Source organism: Accipiter gentilis, chromosome 5 (genome assembly GCF_929443795.1).
Source record: "Accipiter gentilis chromosome 5, bAccGen1.1, whole genome shotgun sequence".
In the NCBI taxonomy this organism is placed as follows: domain Eukaryota; kingdom Metazoa; phylum Chordata; class Aves; order Accipitriformes; family Accipitridae; genus Astur; species Astur gentilis.
Genome location: NC_064884.1, coordinates 3,244,298 through 3,271,013, shown reverse-complemented (window position 1 = coordinate 3,271,013; position 26,716 = coordinate 3,244,298). Strand labels below are relative to the sequence as shown.

Here is a 26,716-nt window from a genome sequence, read left to right as displayed (position 1 = left end):
ATATAAATCAGCTTTATATCGCCATAAACCATTTTAATACACAGAGGCACAGTGCAGCTATCTTGAGAGGGAGAACTGGAATCGTTCACTCCTGAAATGCTAGCAATAATAAAACGCTGAGCTATAACCGGAGTAAAGGCTGCACTAACCTGTAGTGAGGAGGGGGCAGCTGTTGGATGACATCATGGATTTTAACCAACCGTTCTTCATCTGTAGCAGCAGAAACAGCGTCCTGGAAGAAGGCAGAAAGGGGTTTAGCTGCCAATAAGACTAGACACCCGCCACAGCGTCCTGAACCACCGGGCCAATAGTACCGTTCCTCAGGATTCTGTTACTCTGCTCTACCTTTGGAGATGCGTCTGTCTCTTGGGGACAGACCGGCACAAAGATAATGGGAGAAAGGCCAAGTAGATCAAGATCTGGGCCACTTCATAGCTGAACTGTACAGAGCAATTCCTTGCAGAGGGCGTACAGCTCCAAGTAGCATTTGCTTCTAATCCCGCTCCTGTTCGAAGAATCACTGGGGAATGGCAAACGATAGGGGAATTCTTGCAAAGCATTGTTAGTGTCCCGAGTAACCTTCTACCGAGGCCCCAAAAGTGGAATCAATATGGAGTGGCACGGGGGACAAAGGCACGCGTGAGTAAGCCTACAGGGCAAACAGAAAAGGGACCTCAAACCCGAGGCACCGCTGCACTTTTGAAATGGCGGAATGCCACCAGCAGCGGGAATTTGGTGTGCGGGCAGCACAAACCGGATTGGCGTTAGGCTGGTAATTTTGGAGCTAGGCGCTTCTGATCTCTCTAAAAACACCAGCTTAAGCAGAAGTAAGACAAGAAAAAGCTGTGTGGAAGACGGATTCAGCTTGCTGCTGGCTCCTTTTCAGTATTTCTCTGTTCCACCTGCGTAGATGAAGTCACGCTGAAGTGGAAAGTGAAAGGCATTGCCTTGTACTCACCGAGAACTTCTCGTAGAGTTGATAGGTCAGCAGAGGGTTCGGGAGTTCGCGGAAGTACAGTTTGCAGAGGGAGCCCACGCAGTGAATGTCTTGGATGTAAATATCCTTTGTCAAGTCAGGAATCTGCTCGGAGTCAAACTCGTGGCTGGAAATGAGAACAGAAAAATGGGCAAAGGGGTTTGAAAAGGAGGAATGAAAATAAAACCCAGCGCAAATTACAGTCGAGAAAAGCAAGGGTTTCCTGATTTGTAGGAAAAAATAAGTAGTCACCAAAGCCACATGACCCATGGTTGTGGTGCCGCTAGAGTGGATTTTTCCAAAAATGAGACACACACCCCCCCCCCCCAACAAGGCATTTTCAGTTAGTTTTACAACTGATTGGCTAGTCTGCAATCCCTTTTGCTTTTCACAAAGTCGTCAGAGAACGTCTTCCACGACCACGGAGACAATCTGAATATTTAACTCCCCACGGCTGGGACTGGGACCTGCAGGAGGAGGAGTGCCCGCAGGTCCGAACGAAAGCTGCTGTCCCTTTGCATTTCAAAGGCCTGGAAATTTAAGCGAGAAAGCAATGCAGAGCAGCAGTGCCATCGGCAGCTGCTGCACATGGAAACCAGCGTGTGCAGCAATTCCTTGGGGACAAGCTGGTGAGCCGAGCACGCCTCTGCTACAGGGTGGAGAGAGCCAGCAACCACATGAAGAAAATCCCCGAGCATTCCCTTGGTTTTCAGAGAGAGAAAATCCAAAATCACAAACATTTATGAAATAAAAGCTGAGCTTAGAAGGCCAAAGGCTGGCTCGCTGCTAGAATATCTGCATGGAAAGTGCTGTTTCAAATTAGCAGGACGGATTTGCAGGGACTAGCGTGGTGAGTCAGGCCACGGGGAGCTGCGAGAGCACGGCCGCTCTCGCTGAAGCTCGGTTTCCCTACAAGGGTCTTTAAGTCGTAAACCAAAGCATCTTATCATCGACGCAGGGAGTCATCCTGTCTGCACGACAACCACAACAGCGTCGGGGGCTTGGTGGCAACGTCCCTGGCCTCTCGCCCTGTCCAAGCCAGGCAATTTGTAATGCAGAAGATAAAACATGCCTTCAGTACAGCTCAAACGCCGAGGTCGCCTCTCTCTGCCTACAGAACAGAACCAGTTTGTACCCGTGCCCAAGGCACCAGGCGTATTTGTAACTGCAGCGGTCAGCCGTACATCCCTTACAGGATCGGGAAGGAGCTCCATCCTTCCCCTAGACGTGAAGGCTGCGTGAGGGAAGCCATTCATACCACGCCAGACTGGGGGGCAGAAGAGATCTCTACTTCTTCAGACAAGGGGGTGAACAGTCCCCCCCAGCTCCTCAGCCCAAAGACAGCACAGAAGGAAATTAAGGTTTTTGTTTTCCCCAACTGATGGATTGCCTGTAGCCACAACCCTCAGCGTTCAGTATATACTGCTCCCACAGGCATGTTCTGACTCATCACTTACTCATATCTGGGAGAGAAACTTATTTCCTGCACTTGGCTCCACAGAAGAAGAGGGAGCTCAGAAGGGAGATCAGGGAAAGACACCAACCCACCCCGCACAAATACACTCAGCCTTGGCTGTAATTCTCTGGCCATATCCTGCCCTACTCCAGTACTCCCGGTACTCTGGTATATTTTCCTAGGAAAAAAATCTCACACTCTTGTCAGAGACATACCCCTGCAGAAGCAGAAGATGAAGTGAAGAAAGGGAAGCCCTACTACATTCAGCCTTTTTTCTCTCTGCACTGGCTGCTTCGAGAACTACATGTTATCTCTTTTTGACCCCAAAGGAAGATAGATACTTTGTTAGCCGAAGAATACAACTCCACAGTCTCTCAAAAAAATCCAGAGCCAGAATACAGGGATAAACATACCAACTCAACGCTCGCTCTGTTTTGCCTACCAGCCAAATAAAGACGGCTACTGCACTGCTAAAGAGCCAACTTCTGTCCTGGAGTAAATCTCCCAAGTGGAATAAATTCTCTAACTTTCTCTCCAACCAAAAAGCCCTTTAAATCTGGGAGATCCAATTCTTCTATGTGAAACTTAAGAACAGTGACTCATTTATAAGGATACTGCAGCCCTAGCTTTGAAATAAGCCTAATGGTCTGTTTATATAGCTGGAAACTACAGCCATGCAACGTGTCCTACATTAATCAAACACTTATGAAAATCTGTAGTGATTTAGATGAACAGGGACAGTGTCTTCAAGTTATGCCATGTCCTCCCTCCCTTTTGTCTTTGGAACATCCCAGAAAGCTGAAAAATAGGCTGTCACTTCATTCTCTCTACTGCACCAGGGAATTCTGCCATGAAAGTTTTTAAAGCACCTTTGGAAAACAATGAAGGAGAAAATGGTCTTGGCAACACAAAGGGAAAAAACGGACTAGGGCAGTGGTTAGAAAGATGGTCCAGCACAAGTCAAAGTGGGGAATTAACGGGATGTAACTGAAGCAAGGGCAAACGTTTTATTCAGCCAAGACTGCTGTGGGCAACAGCTACAATCGGAGTCTTTGGAGCCTGAGTATCAAAGCCTCAGGAGCAGATTTTTAAAATGGAACTTACTGTGATGAGAAACAGGATTAAGCTGAAGCAGAATAAGCCCATCCATACGCGGGTTTGTACAGTAACTGTACCGGCTCAAACCTGTCCATTGAACTTGGGAATAGCTGGTACAAAAAGCATATCCTTCATATGGAAAATACCCCTTGGCTCCCTCTGTGAGGCCCTGGGCCTAGGATCAACACTGGAATTAGTCACATCCCACTAGGTTCTCTCAGTCCCTTCACAACAGGAAAATGCATACCAAATGACGGGAGGAAAAACAGCCTCGCAAAAGGATAAAGACCATTTACTGTGATGAGAACAGCTTCTAACTGGGGAGGGCGCGCACCTAGCCTTTCCCTGCACAGCCACGCAGCATGGCGATGCCACCCACCAAGGATTATGCAAGTATTCTTTGCATGTTACCAATTAATTGCTAGTGTGCCTGGAGTCCAAAGCACCAAGGAGAAATAGCAGCTGCTCGAAAGGGCTCCGGGAGCAAGAGGAAACAGGAATGAAATGTGACAGCACAGTGCCACCACGATCCCAGAGCCTTCCAATACTCTATCCTGAAGGAAAACTTCCTGCAAAATGAAGTGGACTGAACAACCTGTGTTGCTCCAAAACGATGCCAAACCCAGCGTACCATCCACTGAGGACAGACTGCACACCCGCGTCGGAGCTGCTGGAACAGCCTGCCCCACGACTGGCACCGTGCTGGCTTCTGCAAGCACAGCCTTCGAACCCAGCGCGTGCCCCACGCGTACCCTGCAAACAGGTTTGTCAAACACAGCGCCCTTACCGTAGCTTCTGGATGTTGGACGCGATCCCAGACAGACGATATATTCCATCCACAATGCCATGTTTCTCGATGAATTCAGTGCAGCTCTTGAGGACCTGGGGGACTAAAGAACAAGTGGTGTGGGTTAGTTCCGCGCGTTATTAAGGTCCTAGTTCAAGTTGTGGTCTTGTCAGATGCCATAAACTGCGCCCAGCTGGGCTACTGCTTTAGGTCTTCCTTAGAAGAGAAAGCCTGGAAGAAATTTAACTTTAGGAGTTGGTGTGGAAACTGGTCAGAGGTGTTCTTTGCTTTACGGAAACGCCAGGATATGAATCAGGGTGAAAGAAGTCAATCCTGGTCAAGCAGAGACAGTGCAGGTCCCATCACAACTCCCACAAGAACTGTGGTGTTAAATTCCATTCCAGAAGAGCTATAAAATTGAGTAAATACACTCCCTCTGGCCAAAGACTTCCTTTGTTTTCAAATCTATACAGGATTAACCTATACTGCTTGGTTTAAGCAAATATAAACATTAAGGAGATGCTACTTTCTGCACCAGGGCCAGGAGTTTTTACAACCACTAATTTCATCCCCAATGCCTACCGGAGCGTGACTGCATTTAGATAGCTACACAACATACCGCACTCACAGAAATTGCAGACAGACCGGGGTATGACAGAATGGAAAAAATAAGCCCAGAGGATATAATTAGGTGTCAAGTTAATATTCAAGCCGCTTCACCAACCGATTCCTTCCAGTTGACTTCTCAGCCTCATGCAGCATCCACGGCTGGAGCTATTTGTCCATCCTTGTAAGCTTAAGGAGGAGCAAACTACTTTATTTATAAAAGGAAGATAAAACTGCCCTGAACACAGGAAGAGAAGTTGGATCGAGCTCTTGCGAGCATCGGCAAATCTTCATGGAAAAAACTCAGATCCTTGTGGATTCCTCTGCAAGCCACCTTTATGCTACAGCTCCTATGATGATCTAGATTTATTCTTACATTAGATGCCAGGTCTGATCAATTTGCCACGTGACTCAGATTCTCAATAGGTCATGTGGCAAATCCCCTTATATCAAGCAGCAAATGCCATCTGCCAGTCAGTTCTCCTAAGTGCTACTGAACCGAGATGCTCTGTGCTTTCCCTTCCCCAGCCGCTTTGCTGCTTTTTTGCCAGCTTGCAGCACACACTCACACAGCTAGAGAAAAGACTCATTTTAAATGGTTCCCTGGAAATCAGCAGGTGCATCCAGGGCTGAGGGCACATCTGCTGTGCACTCGAGCACAGGACAGAACAAAACCTGTAAATCCGCATGGCACGTCAAACACGCAGGCTCAGCTCTAGTAGATGAGGCCCTGGACCTGCGATACTCAAGGGTACCAAGAGACGGTCAAAACTCAGCCAGCCAGACTCTAGTATTGCACGACTAGGCATTTACAACATCTCTCACTGTTTTCCAAAGCAAGATGCAGACTTCGGGACAAGCAGAGCCCTTGCACATTAAGCAATGGCATAGAGCGAGCCTTGGAAACCACGTGCTGCTTTTTGGGGGAGAGAAAACCGGCAGAGGTGATCACCTTCTGCTCTCCCCTGTAGGTGCAATGGAAACTTCAACTTCCACCAACGCAGCCAGAGACATTACCAGAAGGAAAACTCCGCATCTGCTCCAAAGCTAAAGGTACCTCTTGCAGCCTTGTGAGCTCAGAGCAGCACCACAACTGTTGGCCTTAGGAATCAACCAGACACACATTTAGGCATCTGAGCCAGGATAAGCAACAACTTCTCACCGCTGAGCGAATACACATTTGGAGAGCGCGCTGGTAAAACGTGCATCAGTCACGGTGTCGTAAGCTGCGTGTCTGAGATCAGAGCAGGCAGAACAGATGGCCCTACATTCTAACACTGTTTCAAGAAACATTTTTGCAGGACACCAGTCACCCCTTTACCCAGAAAGTTTCAGCACCTCTCAAAGAAGAAAGTTTTTAAGTGGACAGGGAAGGACACACTCAAGCAGTTGCCAAAAAGGGCTAAAATACATTTTGCATCGCACTACAGCGTTAGGAGACAAGTGTGTCCCGGGTATAAATTGGTGCAGAAAAGCAGAGAGATGAGAACAGCACCATCCGTCGCAGCGAAGGCAAAGGGCAAGGCTTTAGATGCTGACACCGAGAACACCCTGACACTAGACGCGTCCCCATTTTGATTTCACCGAGAACCAAGCAAGACTATGCCAGATGTCCACTCGTGTGCCTCTGCCCACCACCACCCATTACAAAAGGCGAGAAGTCTCACCCGTGAACTGCGTGAGGCTGCTGTTCTCGGCACCGCATCAGCGGCATTTCCTTCGGCCAACTGCCTGACTGCAGGAGCCGCAAAGGATTGGGTAAAGGAGTTTTTACCCAAGTTTTAAAGTGTTGTGGCAAGGTCTGCTAACACTTAGCTGCAAAATCCCAAAGACTTTAATGGTCCATACTGGAATCTCAATAGGGTTTCCCTTGAAATTAGTAGCACCCGCTGAAATAGATAAATAAGCAAATAAATAAATAGCGCGTTCCCTGCTTGCCTAATTCCCACCAGGGGGGCTGATACCGTCCGAGAAGGGCGATGCACACACCGGGCAGGGGAGCTCTCCTGTTTATCTACGTACCGCGAACACAGCTGGGACACCCGCCTGCGCTTCCTAATTGAAGGCCTGTGCCACAGGGAGCGAGCTCTGCATGTTTCCAAGGCCTTAGCCTTCTGGGGTTTATCTAGCTGTGTAAACAAACAGCATGGTAAGAATGGTATTTACGTACCAGTTCAGCTGAGCAGCAACCTGTTGTGACAATGTGAACCAGGTCAAGGTAGAACAGGGGGGAAGGTGAGGGATGTAGCACCAACAATACGCTTCCTGAAATACTTCTTTGTCATGGAAGGTCTTGGGCACAGTTAGAATGATTAATATATGCTGAAAAGAATTCTAGCAGGCTTGTTCCACGCATTTCCCAATCTGGTTACTGGGACGATCTGTTCTTAAAGCTAAATGTATCGTGCCAGCACCACAGATATTTTGGGGGAATTCTGCATGGTTGGAGAAGTGACTGAAATTCAAGTAGGGCTATAATTATACTTGAAGGCCCTTTGCTGGAATGGTGACTTGATTTTTCTGATATTTGAACAAAGACGACACCTGACAATTACATGCGTGTTTAACCTCCCTCTGCCCTTTGAATCCCAAGCCTGTTCGCTAAATATACATTTATACACATGCATATACACACATATGGAGGGAATGGTGTCTATTACCACCAGAATGAAATGGCAGGATGACAGCACAAGCCAAGACTTAATTTTGCGAATGTGAAGTGTGCCAAGACCACCTGCGGTGGCTTCTGACATCACACTGTGACTTTTTCGGGTACCTATCTCTATTGCATAAATCCCTCCCCTGCTGCAGAGGTGAACTTCTGTGTTCACGTCCCAATTTTGGCTTCTAGATCCCAAGCCGATAGCCAGATTTGAATCAGAAAGGTATCCCAGCTGCATCACAGCGGGAAACTGATGGGAGATTTCTTCTCATAGGATGTAGTAGCATCTACACTAAAACTCTATTAATGTTAGTTAATTACTGCGGTTTCCTGCAATTATAACAACCAGACTTGATGACGCACGTGGTTTGTATTAACAGCCACCTAGCTCAGCACCCGCTTTCTGACAGCCGCCGCAAGCAGGCCACTTCGGGAAAGGCACAGGAATGAACAAGCACAGGGTAACACACACTACGTTCCTCCAGCCCCAACAACCCTCTGCCCAGAATCAGCGTCTGTGTTTATTAAACCCAGCACACAGCCCTTTCGAGTTCCATGTTCCCAGGCAAGTACGAAAATGTACCAATAGTCCCTGTTGGTTTTATTCCTTTTCAGAGCAATACCGTCTTCAGCCACTGACGCCCGATAATCTCTCTGCAATGAAGTCACTGACCCAGCTGCAGCCCTTTCAAATCCACTGGCAGGTGCTACATTTGAACACCTACCTCTTCAGGAGAATCTCGGCACCGTTCACGTCTCCCGTTCCAAAACGCATCCCCTTCCCTCATTTCCCCCCCTCCCTTCGCTGTCTCAAATAACAGGTAAGTTCCAGGAAACAAAACGCAAAAGGCTGGAAATGTGGACGCGTCAACAAAGGAGACCCTAGCATATTTCATCACCATAGCAGCTAAAGGAATTTATTCAACTCATTCCTGAGCATCTCTCAGCTGGTTTGAAAGGTTTATTGCATCTCCTAGGGCTCGTTAGCTGGTTAATTCTCTGCCATTAAGAGGAAGCAGGAGTTTTATGGTTTTCATTCTGAAGAACATTTTGATTCATCTCGAAATCAGGCACATTTCCTTTCCTATCATCTTGGGTTAATTTTTTTCCTTTTTAATCTTTTGTAATGTTCCCTCCCTGGGTTTTGGGAGGCTTGCCTGATTTTAGGGTTTTTTTTTGGTTTTTTTGTTTGTTTTTTTTTGTTTGTTTTTTTTTTTTTATTTTTTATTATTATTATTTTCTTAGTACGTTACTGGAATCAGAACTATTTGTTCAGCCTGGGGAACGAGGCCTCCCATCAAGCTCCCCTCTAGCGGTGTCGTTTTCACAATATTACAGCAATAAGGTGAACTGCCGCGCAAGCCAGGCCTTTTGGCTGGTTAATGGACCATAGCACACTGAAATGCAGCTGCTCAGCTGAATTCCACACATAGCAAACGAACGCGGAAAGCTAAACCTGCAGCCCAGCAGGAGCAAGGAAAATGAAATAAACTGTCCCGAGCGCCACTCCGAACCGCCTGAACAAAGGTAATAACCACGGCTATCAAGTACATGTGATGTAGGAAGCATACGAAGAACCCAGAACCGAGTGAAGGAACATAACAGAAGGTTAAATGTTTTGAACCGCAAGAATATAAACTGAAACCAATCAGCCGTAAGATAAAGTTGAGGTGGAGGCAGCTCACTCTTAATTGTCCAGGCTGCCCTTACAAACCACGAGGAAGGATGGGCACACACAGAGGATAAAGCGCCCCAAAAACACCCAGTACGATACGAAAGGTGCCAACTGCATCGCGGATGTGCCCCGTTCCTGAGGGTGGTGACTAGCTGAGACTCTGACAACTTCTAGACATCGGAAATTAGCCCAATAAATCCTGTCTGCCTGGCCACATTAGTGTGTGGTTAAGTAAAAACCTAACAATGAATATCCTCACCCGAAGAAATACAGTTGCTTTTACCCCAATCATTCTTCCTACTTGTAGCTCAATTTTCCTAAAAACTATCCAAGTATTTCCTAAAAAAACCCATAAACCCCCCCTGTAATAATTCAGACTGTAGCTTTGTCCAGGAACCTCATTTCAAAGTACTCATTTCTGAAAGTCGTCCCTCCATCTTACAGTGAAAGTTACACAGAAGGTGTAAACCAGCATGGGACAGAGAGGTTAAAAATTTCCTTTTTCTTGTTCTGTAAGGAGCTCCCTGCCCGCCGGTGAGTCGCCCGCACCTGTCATTTTACAAGCGCGCAGACCCCCACCATCCCCTGCACGTTCAGAAAGAAATCAAACTTTATTAAAGATTCTCTTCTAAGGACTTTTGTCTCGCTCCTAAATCTGCGTCCTCTCGTGTGAATCAGCAAGAGTAAGAGAGAAGTAGCAGACCAACCAAACGGCAAACCTTCTTCAAGGTGCTCTCTTCCCAGTGTCCAAGAAGTGACCCACATTAAAATCATTTATGCTGTTGATGAGTTGCGTGATTTCTAAGCCCGCTATCACCAGCTGCATTATTTCCTGGTAACATACAGCGTTCTTATTTGAAGTGTGACTTTTGCACTTGGGAAAGCGCAATAATGGAAGAGGGGGCCATAAACCATGGGTGGGTTCCAGGAGCAGACACCACGCAGCGCCCATTTGTGGAATCGGCCTCTGGCACCAGACTCTGCTTTTTAAGGCTGGACTTTTTATTTTTTTTATAGCAGCTTACCCAGGAACTGGGTAAAAACAAAGTGCAAAGTTCAAGCCTGAGCAACATAATAAATCCCACTGTGTTGCATCAGGCTAGGAAAGTAGATGATCACGTTTTTCAAGTCCTGCGAGATCAGCAACATTCTCCATGTTGTGGGTACGTCTCTGCTAGGGCATTTTTGCACTTGAGGGCTGCAAGCGGTACCTTACTGCACTCCTGTCAAAGATCAGAGCCTTTGTATAGTACATCCATCTCCCAGGCTGTACCCACCTAATTCTCTGGGGTTGGTCTTTTTCTTTTTAATACAAAATATCCACAAATGGAATAAAGATACTACTAACACATTGGTATGTGCGCTAGCATTTTCTGTTTAGATCAATTACACTTAGTGCAATAAGTTGAGAGGGGAAAAAAGCATCCACCTCGTTAAGAGAGGAGGGGTAAGAGCACAAGCAATTCCTGCAGGGACTGCAACATTTTTTTCTCATGTTTGCTCCCCCTACAGCTGTAGTGTTTCGAAATGCAAATTAATTTTCAACTCCCTGCTGTCCTCTGGGTCACTGAGGCATAAAGAATTTCTCTTCTCACAGCTGCAGGCAGGGTAGAAAAGAAGGGGAGAGAGAAACTGTCTCTTTTCTTAACTGCAAAAGCTTGTACTGCCTGCTCAGCTGCCCCTTTCTGCAAGTACTTCCCCCAAACAAGTAATTCTCCACGGGGACCCCATGTACCTCTTTGTAATGCTGACCCCGTAGCCAATAATTGTGAGTTCCAGCAATTCAGAGGGCAGATGGTGAAGCAGTAACAGTGCCTGTTATGTTTGGAAATTTGCCCCAAGTAGCTCAAAACTATTGGCCTTTAAAAGTATCAACTTGTGTTCAATGAGTTCGTGTAGCAAAGAACGCATCTGCAGGATCCGTCTTTTATGTTACAGGGGTTTGTGCGCGCAGAGGCACATACTACCGGATCGGAAGAAACATTTAGGCACCTCAAACACACAGGCTTTTCATGATTTACGGAAGAGCTCCACTGAATTCGGCACCGTTCAGTTTCCAAAATGTCTGACAGGTTTAGATTTGTGAAATTATGCAAACCCAACCAAGGAACAAAATAAATATAGGGTATACGTACAGGTAAGTTTCCTTATTTCCTACAGACAATCTCAAGGCTACTCTGGATCTAGCATACCAACCTGTGCTAACACTTGGACAAATACTATTTAATGTTTATAGCACGCTCTTAATCCTCCACATACTTCACAAGTATTAAGAAACTTACCCTTGTGGCACCTTGGGGGCAGATACAGACTATTAGTTTGATTTTACAAGTGTGGAGACGGAAAGGGAAATATCAAACAAGCTCCCCAAGGCCACAAAAAGCGTGTGAGACAGGGCTTGAGCTGCTCCCAGCTCACCGGCCCGAACTCTGACCGCAGCTTCGGTCCTGATTGCCCAAGACCTTTGGAGATGGGTTTTGATAAAAAAATTCACTATAAATTGTGAAATACTGAAAGAAAACTGATTTTGGCACGTCTGAGGCTGGCTGGTTTCAATATATTGCCACCCTCTTGAAAAAAGGCACAGCCAAATGAAATAACAGCCAGCAGGACAGCAGGATGAATGGAATGGTATGGCTGATACTACCCGTGAGCTCAAAGGGGCTGTCAAATCACAACAGCCCCACTGAATTACTGCCCCAGAATGCAACTTTACAACCATTTTTTCTCCTGTTTATGCTGTCTGTGCACCGAGCTGTGGCAAACATGGACTCAGATGCAAGTGAAAATGCTGAGACAGGCCAGTATTTCTTCATTGCGTCACATAAAACAAGCAGGAAATGATGAAGGATCATAAGAAACAAAGACGGTCAGTTTGGGCTCCAACACGCAAGGCAAAGCAGTAAGAGTATGTGTCAAATCCTCCCCTTGTTAATGATTTCTCAAGCACAAAAATAAATCACTTGGGGAGGAGAAAACGTTTAATGTATCTCTGTGGCATGCAGCTTATAAACAACTTTTAAAGTTTCAAGTAGTGGAAAAAACTTGCCGATGGAAAATCATGTTCTCCCTATCCATAGGCAACTGTCTCCTGAACTCCTTCATGGGCACTGACAGACCAGTTACAATTTCTTGTTAACTAAATACAATATTCTGGGGTAGGATTTGCCCTTTCACAATGACTAGCCACGTACTATATACAATTAGTTCCCGTTTTCTCAATAGCACGCAGAAAAATGCTACTATGGGAGGCAGAAGAGGAGGGTTTCCAGTTTCCTCAATACCTGCATTAGGCAGGCTTGTAGGAAACACAAGATACACCCCCCGAGTTGTGAGCTGTAGCCCTGTATATGAATCGTCCACTTGCCCTATCTTTTGTTTATGGCTCTCTTTCCCAAGGTATCAAGGAGGGGCATTACAAAATCTATTGGTTAAGTAGGGATGCATTATTTTTCCTGCGGTGCCAATGGAGAAGTTAGGATCCACTTCTTTTTTCTTTTAAACACCTGTATTATGGTAGATGAGGTGAATCACCCTCCAGATACACCCATCCGCTTTAATGGGCTACCAGATTAACTGACCTTAGACCTGGATAACTGCTAGATGCCTAAGAGCAAAGGAGAGGAATCCTACTTTAAAGGACTTGCCCAAAGCCACTCAAGGAACGTCTTAGCAGAAAAGAGAATCACAAACAAATCCTTCCAAATGCAGATTTATGTCCTAATCGTGAACTCCTTTAGGTATGTAAATGCTTAAAAATAGAGAGAAAAGTAAAAGCAGGATGCCAGATCTGAACCTACTTGGAGGTTTGAAACTTTTTAGCTCCCGTTCAAACCTGTCAGCTTGGATACTCTGAAAATACCTCTTAAAAGTACAAAAATGCCCCGAGGTTCATTCACAGAATGAACGCATCCAATATAAACCTTCAGCCTCATCCACAGCCAACGTTCTCCTCAGCCCACCGTCATGACTGGGGCCCGTTTCATCGCTCTGATCTGAACGTTATGGCTAACACACACGACCTACCTTTTTCCTGCAACACTTCAATAAACCTTTGTATGAGAAGACGAAGCTATTGCTTAAACAAATCTACTGATGTGGTTGCCAGTGTTCAAGTCGTAACAATTCCAAGCATACTTGGGGAGCTACGCGCCGGGGCTGCTGTATGGCCATGTAACAATTCGCTGTTTGAACTGTAGTGGGCCCGGGTAAAAGCTTGGGGATCTATCTCTGATGGAAGCCCTGCAAATGCTAAGAAGTCTTTCTGAAGCGAAAATCTTGGCGCAAACCAATTCCCTACCAAGGACGTCATGAGCAGGGGTTTCAGCTGGGCCTTCAGAACATAAATTGGAAGTTCTTGGCTTTCAGGGTGTGCCTTGTGTTTACAGTTAAGAACAGTATTTAAAGAAAGGAAAGGAAAAAAGCAACAGTTCTGTAAATATTTATAACTTTCTACTTTTCAGCAAAGTTTGCTTTACTTCTTGTTTGTCATGTTCAATTTCATTCTTCAGCAGTAAGAGAGACGGAGTGGAAACTGGTTACATTTACTCTCTTAAGAGTTAAAACATCAAGAAAATCTAAAATTAATAAATATGTAAGACTCAGCTGTCCTCAATTCCAAATCAAGGCTTCCTTCACAGATGGCAAAAATCCAAAGCCAGCCAGGCAGACTTTTATAATGAAAATTATTAGCTAGTAAAAGGGACTCCTCGCATTAATCCTAGGAACCAAAGAGATGACATATAGATTACCAAACTTCTGCTTGAGCTAAGGGGAACCAGATTTTTATAGATGCCTGCCAAGACGCTGCCCGAGCTCTGGTTCCTTGTGTTACTCTGTTCCGGTAACAGTGTTCTCCCTGTACTCAAATCTGCAATAAATTAGCATCAAAGGCAACTACATCACCCAACTGCAGCCAGGGGATCGCTTGAAGGGAAGGGTAACACTGGAGGACCCAGAACAAGCCGTGATGTCACCAGAAATCCCAAGGTGCTGTTAAGGAGCTTATCTGGAGAGCATAACAACCAGCACAAGAGAATAAAACCATCCCTTGCAAACAGTTGTTGCTAGCGCCCGGTATATAACAAGATCAAGATCCGGCATCTGCTATAATGTGAACTTGCACGCAGTTTTGGAGCCTCAGCTTTCCTTTTATTTTTTCTTTAATCCTACCCAACTTGTTCAAAATAATTGCCACTAAATTTGAGGAACTGGGAAGAACAGGAAGGACGGACAGCAAGAATCAGGTGTGTTAGTAAACTCTGTCTTTCATAGGCATTTACTTTCTCAGCAAGAAAAGCAATACCTCTTCCTGTTGATTACAGATCACTGGTGTTTTCTAATAATTCAAAAATGAGGTATAGATCCTTCAACATAGGAAACTGGTCGATTAAAAATGCGTGCCATTTCTAAATCCATCTTTTCCAATCATGGAAGCTGATGATGTGTCAGTGCAATAAATGCATAAAGAGGTACCAAAAATACCATTTGCTTTTAGCCTACAAAATCCTCTGTTAATACAGCTGACTGTACTGTATGGACTACCTCGTGAAACGAACACCCGATACCACCATTTTAGGGTACGCCAGGGTTAGCCGGTGCTGCACTCTAACCGCCAAGAGAGAAATGATCACCTTTACCAAAGTGCCAGGCAACAGGAGGATTTTCAGCACGCAAAAAGAACTGCTAGTATTTTATACCCCGTAGCACAAGTCATTCCAGCACATTATTCCCAGCAATATAAAGTACATCGCAAAGCAATCCCTCATCTGCTCCCAGAAGAGCCATGTGGCTTTTCTCTGGCTCTCTGACCACTCCAGAGACCCGGCCGAGTGGCGGCTAACCAACCCCGGGCTCCCGAAGCCGGAGAGAAACAGCATCGCCGCAGCTGCAACGCCGCACCTGCGACCGCGCAGCCTCCCCGTTCGTGTCGCGGCTCCGTCCAAGAACCTGCCCGGCTTTCCAATCCACCTGCCTCTCCGTGCAGCCCAGCGCAACGTTTCTGCTAGCCACGTTACCGCGGACTCCGACACTTGTCATAAATTCAGAAGTTGCGCAGAGCTCCGTTTCAAAATGTTCTGAGGTGCAAACGAGGAGACGGTACAGATGCTGCAACGCAGCATTTAACCAGCTCCCACGCTAGACAAACACATCCTCTGCAAGCACAATTCTTTCTAATTGGGGTCGAGCTAAATTTGAGATCTATCTGGTTTCCTTTGAGAGGAAAAAAAACCATGGGAAAAAAAGTCTTTTTCCTAGGAAGGGAACAAGGCCTCTTCACGAGTCAGGGGTTATGCTGAATTTGCTGCCATCTCGCAGCTCCATAAAATGAACTAGCATGGCAGGCGCCAACAGCACCAAACCAACTGGGAACATCTCTGAGGGCGATGAAGAAACAGCTACTCCCTACTAAGCTTGGTCTGCTTCCAAATGACGCTTCATTGGCAGGGGAAGTATTCAAAACGCAGAAGGGGCCAACAAATGAATAACGTGCTAAAATTAAATGGAGACGGGCCTCTTAAGGCAGGCTCCGTTGGGCGACTAGAGCCGACTGGAGAAAGATTGTGCAAACCAACATGCTTGAAGTGAGCATCACCACAACCTTTGCTAGATTTAGACCCAACAGAGAAGTCAAAAATCCCTCACGTTAAAACTGGTTTTACTCCTTCAGGTACCAGCCTATAATTCAGTACGGACATGTGACAGAGAAGAGGAACCAAATGGACAGACCGCCCTTTCTTTCCCTGGAAGAAACACACCTATGTACACCCCAGCCCAGCGACTAGGAGCCCCGTGGCTCCTCGTTCCCGTTTTCCAAAGCAGCTTGGAACGCAGACGATTTTGAAAAATAATCCTGTGATCCACCCGTGACTCAGATCCTCATCTAAGAAACCGGATAACGATGCTTCCTTCCCCTCCCTGCTATCTTGTCTACAAGAGCCTTTGGGAAAGGACGGTTTCACACCCTGCGGAGGTACAACAACTCCTACCACAGAAGGGCTCCATCATTGTTTGGAGAGCTCAAAGTGTCAGTGCACTACAAACTGGAATTAAAAAAAACCCACAACCAAGCCCAAACCCCAGGACCCTGCCTGTCTCCAGTTGCCAGCCCAACAATCACCACAAGCCCCAACATGAATCACCAGGCACACAGAAAGATTTTCAGGTACAGTACTCACCCCTACCGCTGTTACTGTAAACGCTGGTTAAAAACCTTACCTCCCTCCCTATCCCTGCTTACAGTGTCACTTCTCGCATCCATACACATCAATTAAAAAAATGACAAACTGCATCCTCATCAAAAATGAAAAGGCAGCAGCAACACCAGCCTGCTTGCTCCACTCACCCCATCTTAACCCAGACACCCTTCCCTAAGGAGAAACTCCAGTAAACAGACATATTATACCCTGAAGTTTAGCAGACGCACGTTCTGTCACGCCAGCCTGAGAGGACCCTTTCAGAAGAGCAGGCACTCTGCCTCAGCGCAAGACTGATCTCAAAACCTCAGGTAAACTAAGAGAAATGCTTTGCTAGTTCAGAACCCAGCACACGCTGAAAGTAAAGCATGTGTACGGAGCGTTGCAGGACGGTATCGCCTGGGCTCTTGCTCCGTAACAGCAAGACAGGTCACGTTTTTGTATCGCTTTCCTCCTATACATCTCATGCCAATTTATTCTCCTTTTGAAAGAGACGCAACGGATGCAGAATGAGAGTGATTTATTGCTGAGCCCACAGAAAGACAACATACTGCAGTAGGTAAAACATTTCCTCTGTGTTTCTAAATTCCCTTCTGGGTATACAGACGCACGATAGCAAACACGCTCTTCTCCTAGCTAAGCAATTGGAGCCAGCTGCCTCAACACAGCGCTTAGTAAAAAAAGCGTCAGACCTATTTCAGTTTTTGTCCTTCCTTACCCCTTTTATTCTCTCGGTCTGCTCCTCTCTCCCCATTTCCTATCTAAAAGACAAGCAAAGTTTCAGATGTTCGTGACTGCCAAATTGGGACCGCTCGTGTTGTTTCACAGCGAATTCTTGAGAATGTAGGCTTTGTCAGCTTCCCAAAGCTGATAATTAATAAAATTCTTAACATAACTCCAGTTTGGTTCGATATTGCATTTCTGAGGAGCACAGGAATGCCTTGCAATTCATTTCAAGCACTGTGGACAGTGTAATTTTCTCCTTCAGTCCTGCTAAATCTTTCGGGTATTGGACAGCAACCCATCAAAACTAGCATTAACCCAAACCAATCTGTGAAGGTATTGGGGTGTTTTTTGGTTTTTTTTTGGTTTTTTTTTCTGAAGTGAGATGTTTTACGGTTGTAATCCCAAAGCATTACAAGTCGGTACCATGCACTGACTTCAGCTACAGTGCTCTGTGCTCCTATAAAAACACTTGTTTATGTTCTGGTTATGTGGCGAAGGAGCAGGACTGCATCTTTGCTCTATCAAATTCAACTTCGGGTCTCCTGTGATACCTCAGTCCCCTTTCAGCAGATCAGCGCTACATGTGCTTCCAAGACCGAGCAACATTAATGCTACAGGATGAGGGGATCTTAAAATGCTGTGCCTGCATGGAGCTTGATTCACAGGAACCCAGAAATGTCTCCACAAAACCAATCCTGGGGATTACGTCACTTGGAATACAGGTCAGAGAGCTGAATCACAGAAAAAAAACAATCCCGCTCTGTGAAATGGAGACATTCCCCTGTTAGCAACATTCAAATTGGATCTGCTTCACTCCAAGGAGTTAGGAAAGGAGTTATTAAATCAAGGGTGAAAGCAACTGGTAACTTCTCAGATGAAGAGACCTCATTAGCACAGCTCAGCCACAGTCACTCAGTCGCCCATGATGCGAGGGGAGCGACCAGAACAAGAAGCGAGCTCCTACAGACTGTCAAACAGGAGCCTCCAGTGGAGTTAGAATGGTTTAGTGCAGCTCGGGATGTGTTTTTTAGTGCTAAATAAAATGCGCACCCCCTTAAAGCCAGGGGAAGAAGTCAGCGCAGAGGGCAGGGAAAAGCTTCAATTATTGCTGACTTGCGCCTAACTAAAATGGACAGGAGGAGGGCTGGGGATAAGAGAATTGCCTCTTTCCCATTAATGAGCTCACCCTGCTGGCATGTCTCCTGCCCTCCAAGATTGCTCCCACAGCACGACTATAAACCCAGCTCTATAGCTACCCGGTGGTGTAAATTACCTACTCCTGATGTAGTTCTTACATGGGTTACTGTCTGTTTCTGTCTCCAAACCATCCAGTTTCTGGCGCTCTGATGCTTTTCAAGCCCCAGCAATAAAGATCTCTACTGGTTCCAATTAACGAGCCAACGAGCCTTGCCACAGTCCTGATTCCACAAGAACAAGCTCATATTATTCACCAAGTGGTAGTAAAACACTTCATGTCAGGCAAGGGAGCGCACAGTGCTGTTACCAACTGAATCAGTTGGAAAAAGTGCACAAACCAGCTCCCCACCCTTTACCATCCCTTTTCCAAAAGGCACTCATATGAACCAGGAGTCTGAAGTACCACTGAAAATAAATTTAACAGAGAAACTCCTTCCTACCCCACACGCCATTTCTCCTTCAGCCTGCACACAAAAGCTGGGAGACATCACATTAACAACTTTGGCATAAGAGGTCTACTGCAAAATCTACTGCATTAGGCAAGGAGCAAAAATACGAAACAGATCAACAAGCTGACATAGCCAGACAGTGATGCTACACCCATCACTAATTTCCTGATGGCTTTAACTCCTGGGCAAACTGGCTCCAGCCCATGGCTGCTCCATGCTGCTTTTCTAAATAACCCTCAGCATGGGCCATTTATGGGAACAACCCTGGCTAGCGAACGGTGAAAGAAATCGAGTCCTCTGTTTGCTACTCGGCAATGCAGGTACCTCCCTGACTTCCCAGCCTAGCTTGGGTAAGTCACAGGGAGAGGGGAGGAAAGAGCATGTGAAACAAAAGTTCATCCGAGGAAGAGTAGAAGCAATTGTGTGGTGGTGGTTTTGTTTTTTTCTTGGAATGCACAGCTCATCTCTGCTACCTCCCTAAACTGCTGGTGGGAAGGTGAAGGGGACTGAGAAGAGCTACAGAAAACTCACCGTAACAAACTCAGAGAAAAGTAAGCTGTGACAAAACATAACATCCAGTCAATTCCCATAAATTTTGTGAAATCAAGGGTAAAGGCGGATGAAGGATTTACATTGCAAATTGTGCTAGAATCATACAAAGGTACTGAGTTAAGAGAAATGTATGGATTTAACATACGTTAAATATTAACATACCAGTTAATTATTCATTGACACTGACACATTAATAAAGTTTATTTCCCTGCAAAAAAATATTTAATATTTATTTGAAGACTTCAAGAGGTTGAGAACTCATACTCGGTAGTTCCATCCATCTTCAGCGCTCCCACGGCGAACCACGATGCTTCTCATTAGCATTAGCCTCAATTTATCTTTCAGCCATCGATTTTTGTTACACATTTCTCCGCTAGTACCCTTTCCTAGCTGTGATCACCCTGAAGTAAGATTCCCAACAGAGGAAGAACTCAAGAACGGATTGTTTCTTACCATCATGGCCAGAGTTGAGAAGATGCTCTCCTAGGTCACAGCCAAACACCCTTTCCTTCAGGATCCCCCGCTGTTTCAGTTTCTGTTTTGTTGGGCGCGACTTCATGAATGTACGAAGGAAGGTGATGAGCTTGCCGTGTTTTTTCGACACTGCACAACAAAATAAAAAAAAAAACCACTTCCTTTTAGATTTGGCTCAGTTGGGCAAGGCCAAGCATAACACGTTCCACAGAGCACGTAAGAACTGTAGTAACATTAATATCCATTATTTACAGAAACGGATTTTCCAAGGTCCGATACTAACAGAGACTTGGCTTTTGTTCTAATTCTTGGCTAGCGCAGAAATAACAGGAGACAGCTGTAACAGAAGAATTTAACACGAAGACACATCGATCTGCAAAGCAGCTTCAGGTGGGAGTGTACTAAAGGAGAGTCACAGCGTGCTGGCTAATAGGCAGCACCTGAGAGCTACAATTTTCATCTCTGGAAAAAGGAACATGGCTAAACTAACCAAATGTGGAATCTCACGTACATTGACAAACTCAGCACAAAAATCTACCAGCAGAAATAAACGCTTTGTTACTGGCTGCCATTCTAGTAGTCTTAGGCACCTCCAGAACAAACAAATGACTAATAATATCTGAACTTAGAGGACGTTTAGCTCTAAGGGCTACAGACCGCCCTGCCAGCACACCTGCAATTCTAGTGAACCTTGCTGCAGCTGTGGAAGTACAGCCCATTCCAGGGCATTATTAGCTGCCTGGGTCTTCTCGAGCCATCGCGAGATAAAAACATCACTGTCTGTTTTATTTAATAGAAAACTAAGGCAGCTGATTTGAAGAGACACAGTTTATCCCCTCCAGAATAAATACAAGAAGCCTACAAAGAGACGAGAACATAGCTCGGGAGCCATCCCTCCAAGCCTCCTGCTCCCTTTCTCTGTGCAATGCCGATGAGATTGTGGAATCGGTCACCCTGTTAAAACCATCCAGTCCCGCTAAGGAGCATAATCCACAGTTGAAGGAAAGGGAGAGTCACAACAGGGCAGAAGTGGGTGACACAAATAAGCTCATGCAAATCAGGAGGAGAGGCTGAGCCAGGTTTGAATGGGAAGCAGAACAATGCCCTTGAAGGTCAACTTTTCTTCCTGAGGCCCTCTGAAAGCCAGAGAGCTCCTGCCTCCCCAACAAAAGTGCCATTGTATACATGATTTAAAAGCAGTTTAACTTCAACAGAAGACTTCTATTGAAAAGAACAAATCACTAGGTATAAAAGGCTGTGCTTTGTGAGGAAGCCTTTACAGCTCTAGGAAGTTGTAAAGGCTCCTGCAGCACCGCAAGGCAATACCAGCCATCGCTCCCCTGCTCCTGCCTCAGATCCCAGAGAGGAAAGACAACCGTGTATTTCACCTGCATTAAAAACCCTTAGGCACTGTAATCAAATTTCAGCAGAGTAACGCCATTTCAAACCAACCCCCAAAGCAATGAAGACCCCTGGTGACAAAGGTGCATCTCTCCAGTGTCACTCCTGCTCACTAATATGCACAAAATTGAAATTCAGTGAGCAGCTTCGGAAGCCGGGACTCGGCAAAATAGAGATTTATGCAGCAATGCTTCATACAAGCAGACAGGGTATTCTTCAACCAGTCAACATGAAAAACCTCTTCCCAAGAACAAGGTTATACCATGCTATGCTTCATGATGTTTTAATCCTTTCAAACAGTGGAACGCATCTGAATACCTGAAAACCTAAAATCACCAACAAACCCCACATCTGCCTTCTCAGCAGTCGAACCCGAATCATTTAACAAAACGCAGAAGCACTGAGCATGACAAACTGTGGCTATGGGGGCTTTAATTAAAGGAACGTTTTCAGTTTGAGGGTTTTTTTTTTTACTTACACACAATAAATGAACAGATTGTGTTGACATGCCAAACAAAGTTAGGATAGATTTTGGTGGTATCCACCATCACAGTAAAGTAACGGCTCATTTATCATCTCCTATCAGCCCCATTCAGGAATAAACGGAGACAGAGTCTCATCCTGGCTTGTGTGGAATTTCAAAGGGTTAGCACCCTCGGGCTCCTGAGATAATGCTATGGGAGGTGATAGACCTGAGACAGATGCTTTTACAACAGTCAAATAAACAAATAAAGCAATTACTAAGATGTACGTATTCATTTAAATCATTTCACAGACGCCCTAGACAGTTCTTCATAATGTACCTTGCTTGACTTAATGAAAAAGGAATCCATCAGATAATGGGTTTAAAATGGAGAAAAATGCATCCAAATCCAGTACTGCAGAAACTCGACTAATGCCGGTGACCAGGTCACCAAGTGACTTTTGGGTGTCACCCCAGGCCTTAAAAAGAGAAAAAGGTGCAACAGATACACTTCCATGATCCAAGGATGTACTTCGCTCGGTATTGATACTTGTTTACACGACTAACCAGACAGGAGACCCGAGTATTTTAAAACACAATAAATCTGCTCTGCCTTTAAGCCACTCAGTACAGGTTAAAATAATTGTCTTGTTTTCTGCATCATTAAGTAGACTCCTACAAGCACACTCCCATAGTGTACCAGTGCAACAGTCCGAGGCACTGTCAGGGCAATGCCTGAGAAGGTTCAGTAACCAGAAAGTCACTTATCAACGGCCTGTCGGAACATTTGCATGGTTCCTTGGTTAAACACAGTTTTTCCCGCACTGCTCTTCTCTGAATCACTGCCTACTTTGTATGAGAGTTTCTCAGGCTAAACCAACTTCAGAGTTCTATACCTACGCACGAATGATTCACAGATAGGAGCTAGGCTTCTCCTGGGTGGGGAAGAAAAGAGAACAGCGAGAACATCCAAGCAGTCATCTTTCTGCTGACAGGTTAGAAAAAAGAACAAAAAAGCAAGTAGGTGTCTGATAAGAATAAGCTATCCTTATAAGCGGTAAGAGCTCAGGAGGCTCTCAGGTATGCTGTCTTTCTGCCAATAACAATAAAAGGTAAAATGCTTTCTGCTCTGCTTCCAAGTCCTCTGGCATCATTTGACCCGCAAACTAGCAATGCATCCTAAGAGAGATTTAATTTCTGATGCATTTTGGTTTAGATGAAGCTAACACAGAAGTCCTAGTTTCTGGATAAGCACCTATGCCAAGGTTGCTACCAAGGATCCTGCACAATAAATGTTTTCTGCTCCAAAACACTGGTCCCAAACCTTTGCTGTCCCACTGGTGACAGTACCAGCAATCGCGAGTGGCGTTCTCCTGCTGCAGCGCAAGTAGCTGTCCTACACTCCCGCACCCATTTGCCGATCTCGAAAAAAAACCAGAATTAACGCACGCGAAGAAGTTAAGGAATCAAGGCGCAGGGTTTAGACCAGAAAAAAGTCTACAAGTTACAAACGAAGGAGATGTGGATAAAATAATTAGCCCTTTTCTACCTTTATTGTCCCAGCAATAAAGCAAGGATATGATAAATCTGAACCATTCACAGTCTGTGTCTCCATGTGAGGTGTTCAGGTCAACAAGCGTCACAGAAGTAAGTTCAGACCATAAAGCAGCATTACTACCAGAGCGCTTTAAATGGTTGCTATAGTCAGAGATGCTGCTGTGTTACCAACTGAAAGACAAACAAAATTCCTAACGTTTATCCACATTACTTTCCACCTCAGATTTAACTGCTATAAAACAAATCGTCTACCAAGAAACGGAGGCTTTCCTAGAAGGAGCAGGGGTTAATTTTCCTCAGAAAGGCAGGTCTGGCTACATATCCCAGCCTGAATGAGCAAAGACAAATTCTCCTTCTAGCATGGTGAGACTGACTGAAAAAAAACCCCAATCAAAACCCAAACAAAAATACCGCACCTGAGGTTGGACTACTTTTGAAGTTTTGCTGGCACAAATGTGTCAATTAGGAGTGAGAAAACATATCACACCCTCAGCTGACATAACTATGCTGGCCAAAGCCTTTATATGGTGGGAAGGGAGGGAAGAAAAAGGAATACTCATGCCAGGTAGTTTATTGTGGTTTTGGGCAACTGCCATAGTCTGTACCTCCCCGAGGAACGTTTATCAATCAAGCCGTGCCGTTGTTGCTATACCACCAAGCTTCTGTAGTGTAAGCGAGGCCTGAAATTCCCTTGACATTGATAAAAGCTATTAAATAACAATTACTCCACTAAAAGTAGGGCTCGTTCACCCTAATGCCGCAGACTGAAAAGGCACTTCGGGATATACTTCATGCAGCTTGTTTACTGGAGAAATGTTTCAGCCATCAGCCGATCCAAAGTGGTTTCACGGCTGTTGTTCAGCACAATATGCTTTTCCTGGGTTACTTTGGGAACCCACCGGAAAGCTCACGGGGATCTCTTGGGATATGCTGGGGTCTTCGCATCTTCCTCCGAACCGCTGCCCTCCTGTTGTGTTCCTGCACCTTTCTGCGAGGTCGCGCTGCCAGCTAAGTCACCGCAGCGACCCAGATTAAAAATAATCTGCTGCACTTGATGCTCTTACAGCAGAAGAGCATGAGCGGTTGTGGCAGCCCAAGGGAGGGGGCGGACGAGCAAACCGCAGAAAACTGGACCTTCTTACGCTGAGCTCCCTGCCACAGCCAACACGCTGCAGAACTATACCCTCAGCCTGCTGGCAAACGAGCTGAAGTCGCTGAGGCACAACCAAGCCACGGAGTGCCAACTTCTGATCCCTCCTGTGCCCATAGAGATTTGACAGGGATGCGGTTACCCTGGATTTAGGCCCGTAAGATTAGAACGCAGTCCAACGATACCATGTGTCTCGGCCCAAACTGCAGAAGCATCATGTCTGGGCCGTAAAACTCCTCCTGAGACCACGTCTAAAATGAAATATTTAGTTACAATTGCCCAAACTGTTGGCAAAAAAAAGGAATGGTAGGATGGAAAAGAACTCCTGGCTCCTTGGCTTTGAATCATGGTGACCAAACAGGAGAGTCTTCTAATAAATGCAGCCTTTCTGTGTCCGCGGTATTATTTTGCGCATGCATTTTCCTTCCCTTTTCAGTATGAAAAACCCCATGATGCAAAGGCTCCGAGAACAAAATACAGTACAGCCAACCTTGCAGCCCTGGACAGCATCTCCCATCTCACACACCCTGCCTCTTTTCAGAGACCAGGGGAAACAAACAACAGGCAAAAGCAAACAGCAGATTTCAAGCCTTGCACATTTACGTGCACAAAAAAGGTTAAGCGCTCACTCGGCAGACGTCCAGGCATACGGCGACCCTGCAACATATTCTGAACGGGATAATGGCACCTGCCTATAGGACACCCTCACAAACCCACTGCCTGTCCCCCTGCAACCTTATTACACTTTGGCCTAAGGGAAAACAAACCCCTGGTAAACAAATAAAGAACACCTGCTTTATCTCCTGTTGCTATCGATGATTTTTCGGGTTTGAACTCAGGCCTAGACAAAATCCTCTTCACAGGATTGCTGTCAGCAGCACGTTTTCTAATACAGCGTTTGTAAACTTTGACTCTAAGAGAAAATCTTGGAGGGTGTACGCTGACCCACATTCCCAGCACATGGCCAAGCGTGTTTGTTTCTCTTATTATTAACAATGATTTTACACGCTACAGAACCCAGCTGTCCCCTGCTGCGAGGAGAGCGCGGTGCTAAGGTCAAAAGCAAGAACACGTGTGGCTGCATAGTTTAAAATATATAAACAAACTGCTATATCCTGTCACAAAGTCAAAGATGGAAAAAGGTGCGGGAATGCTGTAAAAAAAAGCACAGCTAGGTATTACAAAACAAAAATGAAATCCATCCTCTCTGAAGAGAGATTTACAGCAAGTCAAGCTAAAATTTTTCCAGGCTATTAGCCCCTCAAGACCCATTCTCCTGTAAAATTAAATTCTACTGCACAGAGAGAAAAGGCAGCAACAGACTCTTTTCAAGAAAGAGCAGTACCCGGAATCAGGAGATGAGAAGCCAGGTGTGGGTTTGCCACCTATTTCCTACAGTCCTGATTCTGCAAACCCTCAGGAATACCTTTAACTCTGTGAGTGGACTGAGTTCGGCCAGTTCCCCACACAGCATCAGTTATCTCGGCCCCTCCTTAAAACCTCAGTAAATATTTTTAATATCCATCCCTTCACACTTAGAAAGACATGCTCTGTGGACCCACATCTCACTGAAGAGAAATTATACAAAGCCAAGAACTGAGTCACATCTCCCAGTTCTCTGTCATGTTCCTTAGCAACAAGACATTTTACTCCTTTCCTCCTGCCACAGCAGATTCTATTTTGGAAGCTAATTTACACAGCCCTAAAAACTCAACCAGAATCTGGAACCATGCACCACCAAGCACCGTCCTTTAGTCCTTGAATAGGATGCCGGTTTTGAAGAAGGACCAACTAACACCACATCAATAATTGCACTAATCGCTACACTGGGCTCCCTCGCTGGTCATAAAGATTTTCAGAAAGAGATTTTAAAATTCCATAGATGTGAGAGTTTAAAAATATCCTTATATTTCCAATAACCTTCACAAATGTGTACTTACTGATTTGATCTATAAAGAAAAGAAAAATAAAACATAAACGCTGTGTGCTTTTTGATGCTGCAGCATTTATCTTGTGCCAGGCCGACATCAGTTAAGACTGGCCTCTGTGTTATAAGAAGTCACAAAATACGTTAAAGGTGATTGATTTCAGTGTCGCTAGATAAAAACCATTAAAATTAACTATGATGACAAGAATCAGCCAAGAATAAGCACATATTTCCAGCTATCACAAGAGCACCATAGACACGGAGAGTAAAGTAGGTCATTAAAACCGATAAGTGATGTTGCTGTCCTTATTTACAAAGTCTAGTAATAAGAAAGCCGCAGGTATTCTTGTATCTGCCCAGGCTT

The 26,716-nt window shown here is 45.4% G+C and overlaps 1 protein-coding gene across 6 annotated transcripts in view; it reads right to left on the bottom strand.

Moving 5' to 3' along the window:
* Positions 1 to 26,716, bottom strand: part of ARHGAP32 (Rho GTPase activating protein 32) — a 252,566-nt gene that overhangs the window by 18,999 nt on the left and 206,851 nt on the right. For all 6 annotated transcript variants that reach the window (XM_049799524.1, XM_049799525.1, XM_049799522.1 and 3 more), the window contains 4 exons: positions 19,834 to 19,983; positions 4,318 to 4,420; positions 959 to 1,103; positions 150 to 232 (listed from right to left, as the gene is read on the bottom strand). In XM_049799524.1, the coding sequence (XP_049655481.1) occupies positions 150 to 232; positions 959 to 1,103; positions 4,318 to 4,420; positions 19,834 to 19,983 (481 nt within the window). The remainder of the gene's footprint in view (positions 1 to 149; positions 233 to 958; positions 1,104 to 4,317; positions 4,421 to 19,833; positions 19,984 to 26,716) is intronic.